General features: G+C 42.4%; 1 protein-coding gene and 1 long non-coding RNA gene across 2 annotated transcripts; one reads left to right on the top strand and one right to left on the bottom strand.

Moving 5' to 3' along the window:
* Positions 1–8227: 8227 nt before the first annotated feature.
* Positions 8228–10045, bottom strand: LOC125062543 (neuropeptide SIFamide). Its single transcript, XM_047668545.1, has 3 exons — positions 9743–10045; positions 8854–8969; positions 8228–8455 (listed from the first exon to the last, which is right to left on the bottom strand). Exons 2-3 carry the CDS (start codon positions 8963–8965, stop codon positions 8364–8366), a joined length of 204 nt encoding a protein of 67 aa, XP_047524501.1. The 5' UTR covers positions 8966–8969; positions 9743–10045; the 3' UTR covers positions 8228–8363.
* Positions 10046–10389: 344 nt separating this feature from the next.
* On the top strand, positions 10390–11848 carry LOC125062544. The gene is made up of 3 exons (XR_007119287.1): positions 10390–10858; positions 11518–11644; positions 11832–11848. It is a non-coding gene; the product is annotated as an uncharacterized LOC125062544 (long non-coding RNA).
* The last annotated feature ends 950 nt before the right edge of the window (positions 11849–12798 follow it).

Raw genomic sequence — 12798 nt, 5'->3', positions numbered from 1 at the left:
GATGCGGCCGGGTAGAGGGCGCTTTAGCTGTCCGGGCGTTTTCGGCGCTTTGTGTTTTGTCTTGTTCGTGTCTCAATGTGCTCCCTGCTCCTCAACAGGCTGGTTTGTGGAGCGTTGTGTGCGTGCTCGTTATTTGTATTTCCCGCTTCCCTTTATCCGGCAACGGTGTGTACTTGTATTGGTGTTATTTGTATCTGTGTTTCCTCCTCCCTTGAATGGGCTGGCGGAGAGTGGTGTTTTACGTCCGTCTGTATAATGTTCTTGTGCTGCTTCGTTGCATGCGAAGCCAAGGTGGAGGACAAACGATTATTCATACTGTGCGTCCTATGCGCGGCTGACCTTTCCACGGCCTACATTGGTCTGCCGTACCCGCGCTTTTATTATTACTACAACGTGTATCTCTATGTATACTTTGTCCGTATACAGGTCACCTGAATCCCAAGTTTTGGTTCCCGGCGATGGGATGCATGACCGGGGGGTTTAAACCCGGTCACTAGGGCACCAAAGAGGGGAGCTACCCCTCCTTAAAAAAATTAAAAGCACCTCAAAGCATGGAAAGTAACGGAAAAGTAAAGACTACCCCAGGAGGGTCAAATCCCTCCCATGACCAAGTGGTCATGGCATCCGGTCCGCATCGTATTCTGGGGGCGGACCACGACCATGCGATAGATCCCAAAAACTCACGACCTGGCAATAATACGGAAATAATGAACAAGCTTACGGACTGTAGCGGGCGGTTGGATGAGTGCTCAGGCGCTTTTGCAACACCTTCTACACAAGGAGAGATCGCAATAAGGGAAAGCAATGAGATCGTCCAGCGCACTTCATGCCCATCACCGGTGCGAAGTGCAACTTGGACCTTCGCCATGGCTGACAATATGAGCTCAGACTCAACAAGCTCCATGTTAAGCATAAGCTCGACACAAAATCAACAGAGTCCTCGAGGACTAGGTGAGGCTCCTTGCACCCCAGGGGAGAAGTCGCGCTTCTGGCGACCCCGAAAGAGAACGAGACAGGATGACGAGGAGAGTAGCTGCAGCGACACCCCTATCCTTTCGCACGAACGCACGAAAGCGGGATACCAAAGAGCCCGGAGAGTAGAGAGAGAAAGTGAAGCCGAGGCGGAACTCGCGGCTCTTAACGAGAAACCCACTGAGACAGGTACGGTTGGAAACGCCAGAAGACGCATCGAAGAAAACCTGGCTGCCGTAGAAAAAGTGGCCAGGTGTTCTATGAACCTAAAAGGTACCTTTGTAGCCGCTCTTAAAAAGGCAGTTGTAGCAATCAGAACGGATGCTGATAATCTGGCCGTGCAAACGCTGTCGGATGAAACTCGAGCTCTGCAGCTAGAAAATGAACGCCTCCGTGCACAACTTAATTTACTACAAGGCGAAATGCGCGAGCTGAGGTCGATCTTGCAAGCTCCGAAGGACCACCCAGCTGTCAATGTAGACGAACTGGAGGCTCGGATCCTCCGACAGGTAGGTGAGCATATCAATGCGCAATTTAAGGATCTCGGGTCAAGGCCCAACTTGGAGACGCCAGCCCTTCCCCTTCCGACTGAGAGTAAAAAGAGCAAAAAAGGTAAGGCGAAACCACCTTCCAAATCACCGATGTCAGCTGCAGCTTCGAAAACAAAACGGGGAAAGGCAACCGTGCAGACGCTTGCCGTTGGAAATAATGAGCAAAACCGTTTGGCAAACGCGCCGAGGATGGAAATGTTTGAAAGAAATACACCTGTCTCCTCTCCCGCTAGTGCCATTGTATTGCCACACTCCTGGCCCTCGCTGACCACAACCAATGAAGAAAATTGGACGATGGTTACTAAAAAAAGGCAAAAGGCGGCAAAGGCGACGCAAAAAAATGTGAGAGCTCCAAAGTCGGCAACATCGAAGGCTGAAAAGCCCCCACCCAGGACACTGCCCAAGCTAAAGGCACCTCGTACCGCTGCAATTGTGCTCACTTTGTCTAAAGACGCTGAAGCTAAGGGTGTTACCTACGCCGCTGCCCTAAAAGAAGCACGGGCTAAAATAGATCTGAAGGAGGCTGGAATTGAGGGCGTTAAGTTTCGCCGAGCGGCAACAGGAGCCACGATAATTCAGATCCCCGGAGCCGGCAGTGGGGAAAAAGCCGATACCTTAGCCAACCGACTCAAAACAGTACTGAGTGACAGCGGAATCAAGATTACACGGCCCGTCCGATGCGCCGATGTCCGCATCTCTGGCCTGGACGACTCTATTACAGCGGATGAATTGCGCGAGGCGATTGCGGCGAAGGGAGAGTGCCCGGCTGATCAAATAAGGATCAGCCGTATACGACAAGATAAATCGGGTCTTGGCGCAGCGTGGGCTAACTGCCCCGTAACGGCCGCCAAAAAACTCTTAGCGGGGCGTTTCTTTGTCGGATGGGTTGCGGCAAATATTAGTGTTGCAAAGCCAAGAGAGCTACGGTGTTTTCGCTGCTTACAAATCGGGCACGTAGCTAGCCGCTGCATGTCCGATACTGATCGTAGCCAACTGTGTTTTCGCTGTGGTCAAGCCGGTCACAGGGCAGCTTCCTGCAGTGAAAAACCCAAGTGCCTACTCTGCGACGAGGCCGGTAGGAAAGCGGATCACAGGCTAGGTGGCAACAGCTGCACAGCTCCCAGTGTGAGGGTACCCAGGCGCCGCTCGTCACCTAAAAAAAAGACGCCCGCAAAGTCTCCGCGCAACAATGCGCGTATGGAGGTCATAGAAACCGCAGCAAATTAACATGGCCCTACGGTTTCTTCAGAGCAACCTAAACCACTGCGCTGCTGCACAAGACCTACTGTACCAGAGTCTAGCGCAGTGGAATATCAACGTTGGTATAATTTCCGAGCCCTACTCAATACCCGAAAAAGCGAACTGGGTTGGCGACCTCGACGGTCTGGCCGCAATTATCGTTACACCGGCAGATGGCTCGCCCTGCATTGGTCCAGTTCGAAAAGGCCACGGCTATGTGGCAGCAAAGTTGGGTAGCAAAATGTGTATCGCGAGTACCTACTTCTCCCCCAATCGCTCGCTGGCTGAATTTGAGGCCTTCCTAAACGAACTGGGAAGCCTGGTGCAATGGAGCCATCCGAGACATTTAGTCATCGCTGGGGATCTGAATGCAAAGTCTGTGGCCTGGGGTTCACAGGTGTCCAGCCCACGAGGAAAAGCGTTGGTGGACTGGGCAGCAGCGCATTGTTTGGTAGTGGCTAACAGGGGCTCTGAAGCTACGTGTGTTCGAACAAACGGAGAATCTATTGTGGATGTGACGTTCACGAGCCCCCATCTTTCGTGCCGTGTTCAGGACTGGGAGGTCCTGACGGGGGTTGAGACGCTTTCGGACCACCGGTATATCCGCTTCCGCACTCTCTCTCCGTCGGCCAATCCTAGCTCGGACCCGTCAGAACTGGGCCCAAAATGGGCACTTGGGAGTCTTAACAAGGAACAGGCGGAATTGGCTACGATTGTGCAGGCCTGGTGCCCGATCCCAGCCTCCGTAGATCCAGAGGAAGAGGCAGAGTGGTTTCGTGGCGCAATGACTTGCATCGCGGATGCTGCAATGCAAAGAAGACGCCCTGGAGCTCACCGGACCAGTGTATTCTGGTGGTCGGCAGAACTCGCCCAGTTGCGGATTGCTTGTGTAGCAGCTCGTCGAGGCTACACCAGGACTCGCAGAAGGCGACCAATTCGCATAGAAGAGGAAAAACAAGCATATAGCGTATACCGAGATGCAAAACTGGCGCTGCGAATAGGTATCGCCGAAGCAAAAAAGAAAGCATGGCAAGAACTGCTTGACACCCTGGAGCGGGATCCCTGGGGACGCCCGTATCAGATTGTCACAAACAAGCTGCGCTCGTGGGCCCCGCCACTCACGAAAAACATGGAGCCGGAACTGCTCAGCACAGTGGTTGCGGAACTTTTTCCTGAACGCGACGCCCTGAGCTCCCCACATGAGACGACCACGGAACACAGTGTCACAGTGTCTGAAGTATCTCCTTCGGAGCTGAAGACAGCAATAACACGCATGACCACTAAAAAAACTGCACCTGGTCCCGATGGCATGCACGGACGAGTGTTAGCTCTGGTCCTCGACGCTGGTCTTGGCATGCGCTTTCGAGGCCTACTCACGAAATGTCTTAGAAATGGCCTCTTTCCGTCGACATGGAAGACTGGGTTGCTAGTTCTTCTAAAAAAAGGTGGAAAACCTACAGAGTCACCATCAGCGTATCGACCTATAGTTCTCCTAGATGAAGCCGGCAAGCTCTTCGAGCGTATTATTGCCGGTCGGATTTACAATCATTTGGAAACTATAGGACCAAACATACATGAGGCTCAATTTGGCTTCCGGAAACATAGGTCAACGATCGACGCAATTGCGCGCCTGCGAAGCGTCTGCGAGGAGCAGGTGTCACGGGGCAGAGTTGTTTTCGCGGTATCGTTAGACATCGCGAACGCTTTCAATTCCTTGCCATGGGACTGTATCGCGGACGGCCTTCGCCACCACGGCTTACCGGCCTATATAAGAAAATGTGTAGCATCGTACCTCAACGGCCGCCGTGTTATCTTCCCGAAACAAAATGGCATAGGGAGTCACCTCATCAAGTGCGGCGTCCCACAAGGCTCGGTTCTTGGCCCCCTTCTTTGGAACATAGGTTACGACAGGGTGCTGCGAGCGAAACTAGTCCCTGGAGTGTCAACTATATGCTATGCAGACGACACCCTCGTGGTCGCTATTGGAGAAGATTTTAAGGAAGCGCGCCTCCGAGCGACAGCTGGAGTAGCTCGGGTGGTTTCTGAAATCAAGAAGCTCGGCCTTGTTGTCGCCCTTCAGAAATCAGAAGCTATATGCTTCTACGGCCACAGAAAAGCTCCACCTCAAGACGTAGACATCATCGTCGGCGGAGTAGCTATCCGGGTCGGTACTACGCTCAAATACCTTGGGCTGATTCTTGACCCACGGTGGACTTTCAGACCACACTTCGTGGCACTTGCCCCTAAGCTCACCGCCACCGCAAACATGCTCTCGCGCATAATGCCAAACCTCGGCGGGCCGAGTGGGGGCTGTCGCCTCTTATACGCAAATGCTATCCGGGCAAAAGCACTGTACGGGTGTCCCATATGGGCCGACAAACTGACCGGGTACAATCGCACAATACTCAGGCAGTCGCAGCGAGTGGTCGCTGCCAGGGTTGCGAGGGCGTACCGCACTGTGTCTTATGACGCAGTGTGTGTTATAGCCGGTACCGCGCCATGGCATCTCGATGCGGCTGCTTTTAGCGAAGTATATTGGAGGAGGGCCGAAGCTCGGGAAAAAGGGGATAACCCCACACTGGAACAATTAAACGCGTGGCGAGCCTTAGAAGACCAGGAATTGTTAGTAGAGTGGGAAAGAGAGCTGGCGGATGCGAGTGCCGGTAAATATACTACCGAAGCCCTCAGACCTTTGCTTCAACTTTGGGTAAAGAGGCGCTGGGGTCACCTCAGCTATCGACTTGTGCAGATGCTGTCCGGACACGGATGTTTTGGTAGCTATCTGCACAAAGTAGTAGGGTGTGAGGTGTCACCAACCTGTCACCACTGTGTCGGAGACAGCCGGGACGACGCCCTGCATACACTTAGGGACTGCCCAGCATGGGAAGCGGAAAGGAGACCTTTGTTAGATGCCCTCCAGGGCGAGGACGCAATTCTGCCAAACGTAGTGAAAGCCATATTGAGCGCAGGAAATGACGGCTCGTGGAAAATCTTCTACAATTTCTGCGAGTCGGTCATGAAAGTCAAAGAAGAAGCGGGAAGAACCAGGGAGCTTTGTCCCGGAACCCGTCCGCGGCGGCGAAAGAAACCGCAGGCCCGTCAAATCCTCGCCACCTAAAGAGTGCCCAAGCGGGGAAGCAGGGGTCCATGCGTTCAAAAGAAGGGATGGTGATCCATCCCTGCAAGCACTGGACCCGATCTCCCCTAGCTATTCCTAAAAGCGTATGGCCCGATCTGTGAAGGATACTTGCTGTGTCAAGTATCTTCACAAATCAACAATGGGCGGGGAGAGGCGGACACAACCGCCGCATCGCATGTCGGGAAGCGGATAAGGCTCTGCTGTTACCGCATCCCTCCTAAGGCGATTGTTGGTGGCGCCTTGGGGTTTTAGTGGGTATGCACATTCGCGAGTCCCACATAACCCTCCTGCACTAAGCAGTCGCACCGCGGTGGGGTATGCGCAATGCATTTCCCCAAGTAAAAAAAAAAAAAAAAAAAAGCTCACGTTGTCCTTCGTACGAGCGAATATTAAATGCGCACATAGAAAGTCATTTTACTCACACACACACACTCACAAATGCTTTTACTTTTTACAATTTTTTTATTTTTTTATATATATTTTTATAAATTATTTATTTTCGTTCGTTTTTAAAGACTTGTTAGCAATTAGCAATACTTTTTGCAAGACTATGTTCAAGAGGGACTGGTGACTTGTAATAACAGGTTTTCCTAACCTTTTTCAAGCACCAGTCTCTCAGTATAATACATAGCTTATTGTCAAGTTTATTATTATTATTATTAATTAAATTAAATTAAGTTAAAGTTAATTAAAGTAAGTTTATCATAAAGCAATGTATGTATAAGATAAAATAAAAATTCTCATTCTCATTCTCATTGGTCCACAGACGGGGCTTTACGACCCCGTATCTATTGTGTATAAGATTATGAATTAATTATTTTCTGCCTTGATTCCCTTTAACCTATATTCAGTGGCGTAACAATAGGGTGGCAGGGCTGAAAATATGCCACGGGGCCCCGACCCAAGAGATATTATGTTCTAAGGATGAATGTGAAGTCTTCAATATGCATTGGGCTAGCGTGGGGACTACAGACCATTCGGTCTCGCCTAAGAGAGGAGGCCTATGGCCATTAGTGGGACATATACGTGTAATTGAGTACGCTGAAAATCTCGAAGTTAATTAAAATTAAACCTTGTACTCGGTTTTTACTGATGATTTCATTAAAAGAATTTGCCACGGGCCCCAAATGTCACCGTTATGCCACTGCCTATATACCACCGCGCCTTGCTGAGATGTAACGATGGTTTCTTATAAAATTACTAGTAAATAACATCTGAAGAGGAGATGGTTGCAGATGCTTACAAACATTTCGATTAAAGAAGATTTAAAGAAGTGTTGCCAGTACTTCTAGTTCTACCAGCTTGATTTGAGAACTGACTGTATATTTAGAATTATTTAGACATAAGTGATTTATGAATTATTGAGATTATATTTTTTTTCACCATACCTAATATGTTGTAATTATCAGCTATGTCGTCAATTTAATGTTTGGTCTTATCGGAATGTAGACCGTCTGTTTTGTACGCCGGCTTTTTATCTCGGCATACACCCTCTGTCTTCTTTGCCGATGAGTAGGGAATTGATAGTCAATGTAAACCAAATAAAGCGAAGAAAACCGTACAAATAACATTAAAATATACATGTGTATGTTTAAAACATAAAAAATAGTTTTTTTAATTATTTAAAAAATCTAAATTAATTACAACGTAGGTAGGTACTGTATTTATTATTCAATACACAGATTTAATTCTGGGAGAAATTACACGATTGTTTAATTCTTCGCTGCCACCTAAGCCAAGACTATCATTTCCTGGTGAGTACTTCATCTCTGCCGGTATTACGCCACAACAAAGCACACTAGCGCCTCTAACGGTGAAAAATGTAACCATTTTACTATGTTCACTTTCCACACAACCGTCACGCGTCTAGCTTTCTTTCGTTCATTTATTCTGATCCTTTCATATCAATTAACAGTTATAAATGTGATGTTCGGGGGTCAGAAGGGGTCTTTAAATGAATACGATAGCAATCGAGTATATGTTATATATTTATTGGTTTTATACACAACAGAATTATATATATCAGTCACAACTGGCACTACAGGGTGATCTGCAATAACTGACTACAAATAAAAGGTAAACAATTTAGACAAAAACTAATTCGATAGAACTGGACTCTACCGTCCTGTATGGTTTTTTGTCATCGAATTTGAATTACAAATGCGTTTATTGTCATCGAGCAGTATTATTACATTATACATAATTGTATTTTACCGTTAGCAAATATGAATGGGTATTAGATATTATGAAGAATAGTTATTATGATTTAAAGTTACCTACTTTGTCTTTGGTAATAGAACTTACGAAAAATGAATTAAAACAAAAATGAAATAAGTAAACAAATTTTTACATGTATTTTCACCCAATAATAAAATACTCAAGTTTTATCTATATAGCTCGTTTTGAATTTCGAATCATGTCCATGTGTGCTGTGGTGTAGGAATTCGAATTTCGAATGAAGACTACTTGTTGTCTAATATCTGGTTGAGCCACGCCTCGCACGTCTCAGTTGTGATTTCGCATAATGCAATTAGTGCGTGATTCGCATCAATATCTGTAACAAGAAGTATGTTATAGTAATATATGACATATTTCAATCAGCACACCGTTCTTTAATGCAAAAGTGGACAAAGAAGCAGGAGGCTCAGTAATACCGCCCATGGCCACTCAATGTATGGCACCCACGTGTTAAAAACTTATTGGTTGGTAAGTCCTATTGGTTCAAAAGCAACTTTTAATAATTTAAACACGGTTAAATTAGATTTTAAATTTTTTCAAGCAACGTTAATAACCCTAAATTAAAAAGTGCAGGATTGATTAAATGTTTTTGAATATATTAAATCTTTGGATGATGGGCGTTGAGCGTGGTGGAAGAAAGGGGGGGGGGTCTCCCCAAACGCCAAAATATTTATACGACAAAGCGTGACAATTCCAATAAATAACTCAACTTACCGTTTGTTGTTCTTTTACCAAAAATGGAGCCATTAAACGGTATCTTCTTGTAGGTTGCTTCTGTCAGGGTGATGATGGCAACAGCGAAGACAAATATAAGAATATAACGCATCTTGCTGAAAGAGAACAGTTTTTAAAACAGAGAGAAGAGACCTTTGTCCATTGACGAGACGAAGAGGGACATGACTTGAATGAGTAACTTGTGAATTTTTAATTCTGTAACATATTGCTGAATTAAAATTTATTGACATTTAATGTATATGACACTAGAAGATAACACAATCCGCAAGTTTCCCAGGAAATTTATAAACTTTCGTAGATATAAATTGTATTATTTTAGGGCCACATTTTTTTTGACGTCTCTTGGTAAATATATAAAGTAACGGGTATTCATTCGTAAGATTCTATACAGTTAGGTTAGTGACTTATTCAACCAATCACACCCCGCATGTCGTTTGGTTATAGCTTGAGTTCGTTAAGTTTATAAATTTCCTAGGAAATTCATTAACCTATCTAAGCTTGCGGATTTTGTTATAGTGACATATACACATTCTTGGGACAACAATATACAATTGTAAAATCTGAAATCTTCACCGACTCAAAGTAGTTGGGCTTTTAACTCGACATCTACAAAGTTTTTAGAAGGAGATTGTATTGTTTCTTATCTCCGTCAACTTTATTGTAAATACATGTATGTTTCAAGATATGTAGTGTTATGTTGGTGTAGTGGCTACAGCGTGCGACTCTCATCCCTGAGGTCGTAGTAACAACGGTGCAACAGATACAGCCATCTGAGACTGATTAAAAGGTTGTAGCGCCACTGGTTTTTTAATATGTTCGATATATTTTTTTCACTATATATTTTTATGTTTCGATCTTAAAAACTTACGTCTGGATGTGCTCGTCACAGAAGCAAGAAGTGATCTGATGAAAAATCCATTTTTCTTTCAGTATTTATACTGAACATATCCTTGAAATGAGAGCTTTATTTAATTACTTGGAAAATTGCATCGCTTACTTGATAGCGTAAAATTAAGTTATACTACGAACTGATTAATGTTGATGTAAAATTTTTCTTAAACAAATTCCTTTAAAAATCGACTTGCTTTGAAAAGTAATAAATCATTTCTTATCTAATTAACTGTTTCACCATGTGATGAGGATGATGCAGGTGCTTTTAAGCCTCTAAAAAGGCGATTTTAATGAGTGACGGAATGGCCCGTTCGGTAAGGTGTAAAGTAGTTTTAAATTCATCCTTAAACAATTTGAACTGATGTGGGGTTACTCTGCATTTTGTACCGCATGAGAGAATCTTCAGAGGAGTTGTTCGGATATCTGGAGCTGAGTTTCAGCAGACGTCGTGGCATGAAATTCCACCCGTATCACCTCGACGTCGGTTTTAACGGCAGTTTTTGCACCACCACCATGTGGAACCAGCTTCCTTTATCGACGGTTCCATCAAAGAGTGAACCAATTTTTTAAAGGCCGGTAACGCACTTGCGACCCCTCTGGCATTGAGTGTCCATGGACCCGTAATGTCAGATGAGCCTCCTGTCCGTTTGCCCCTTTCTATAAACAAAAACCAGAGACAAAAGCATAATATTCTTGGTCAATAATCTCAGCTAGTTTAAGCGGAACAACCTTCAAATTAAAGGTGAGAAGGAATATCAAATGTCCCAGGTGATCTACGGGACATAAGAGTGTGAATCTCCATATTATATCAAAAACTATTCTGAAGTAACCTTTGCCATTAAATATCGTTGAAAGATTTTCAAATATCAGATAACAAACAGTGAAGCGCCTAACCAATATATTCATTCCCTAATAGAGTTATAATCCCCGGGGATAAACTTGATCATAGAGAATATGCGGTGAAAATCCAATAATCCTTTAATTGAGTGGACAGCCGCCATGTTGTATTTTGATGCTATAAATTGGCGGGAAGACGCCCCTTTGACATCAGTTGCATTTCAGTGTTACCAACAACAAGATCATCACAGTTAAGGTAATAGAAATTTATGTTTTATAATTCCAACATAGTACTTATAATTTTCTTAACTTTTATAGTAATAATAATAAAAATTAACACATATAAAATAGGTAATACTTAGTTTTTGTTAGAATTTGCGTTAATATATTTATGGATTCCTAATATTTTGTTGTTTTATTTCAAGTTTCTTTTAATTCAAAGTAATTTAATAGAGGAAGACAGTTTTTAATGAAATATTAAAATTCCCTTTATTTTTGTAAATAAGAATCTACAAGCATTTTTTATATCTATCATCATCTTTAAATCCCGTTCGGTTAATATTATTTAAAAGTAAAACAAGAACTTATTGATATGCTATGCGACAATATTTAACAATTTCCTTTAATAGTGACTACAAAACAATCTAAAACTGTTGTGTAAAAGTGTAATTTTTTTATTATTTTAATTTTTTATAACATTGATTATTACCATAATTGTCATGTATTTCAGAAAATATAGCTTGCAATATATAGTGAAGATTATATAGATATCTTTTCGACAGCTTGCTTCTTTCGTTAATTTCGTTATTATCAATTATTTTCTTAACCCACATAGTAATAATAATTACTTACTTTTTTATATTAATTATTTTTAATGAGATAAACTTCTCTAAACCTAAACATCTCTATTTTCAGATGTCAGCAATGAAGTATGCATTTGTCGCTGTCATTTTGGCAGTTATTTGCTTAGTTCAAGTTAGCGAAGCAAATTACAAGACCGCTCCAATGAATGGTATTATGTTTGGCAAGAGAGGTCCTTCTGGTATGTATTTAAGAAAGCACAAAAGAAAAACTTTGGTCATATTTTTTATAATCACTTTCAAAATTGGTGATAGTTTGTGGTCATATGCTCACTGTCAACTGTAACAACTGTTCAGATTTCTCAGACCTAAAAAGGTTGTAGCGCCACTGATTGTTTGGTTTAACATATAAACAAATTTTTTTCACAGAATACGAGAACAGAGCCAAGGCATTTACTGCCCTCTGTGAAATTGCAACAGAAGCCTGCCAAACCTGGTTCCCTTCCCCGGAAAATAAGTAGACGACTTGATAATCAGGCTTAATGTTACCAATATATCTAATCGTATTTATGTAATAGCAAAATAAAATTTTATGGACTGACAACACTTTTTTTATTGATAGCGGACTTTAAGAACTTCAGAGTATTATTTTATTATTTATTAGTTACACAATGATTACAGTTAAGTTGTTATTATTATTTTTGTCTTGTTCAAAATATAGATTATTTTGTATAAAAAATATTTTATAACAAATTTGATTACCATAAAAATTTAAATATCACCTCAGATCACTAAACAACACAGTCTTAAAAATGATATATATATATATTGAGATTATTCTGTATAAAACTTGGCTTTAAAAGACGTTATGAAGTAAAAAACTCGTAGCTTAACAAAAATCCATAATTAAAATTTTGATTTTCATATTCACGGGTTCTTCAAATTACAAATGTGTTATTTAAATGTTTAAAAACACATTTGTAAATGTCACTAATACAAAATTTGTAATGATGGTCTAAATTCATGTCTATTAGCAATGTCACATTCAGATTCCTCACATAAACAAACTATGCAAAAAACTACATTTAATATGCTTACAAAGAGTATTCATAATTTTAATTAAAGGTACGACTTCAAAAGACACTAAAAAGAATTAAATAATAAAATTAATTAAATTAATTGAAAGATTGTTTATATACGGACTATGACAATGTAATCGTCGTCATACAATGGTCGTATTAAATAACCTACATACATTTAAAGTCGATGTAAAATGAACATATTATATGCAATTTTAATCTCTTAAGAAAATCGTAATTTTTTGTATCACATTCTCACTGTACTATAAACTCGTCATAATAATCGTTATACTAGTTTATAATAATTTAAATAGATG

The sequence above is a fragment of the Pieris napi genome, chromosome Z (genome assembly GCF_905475465.1).
Source record: "Pieris napi chromosome Z, ilPieNapi1.2, whole genome shotgun sequence".
In the NCBI taxonomy this organism is placed as follows: domain Eukaryota; kingdom Metazoa; phylum Arthropoda; class Insecta; order Lepidoptera; family Pieridae; genus Pieris; species Pieris napi.
The sequence above is the reverse complement of the archived record's forward strand: the minus strand, read 5'-3'. Positions and strand labels throughout refer to the sequence as shown.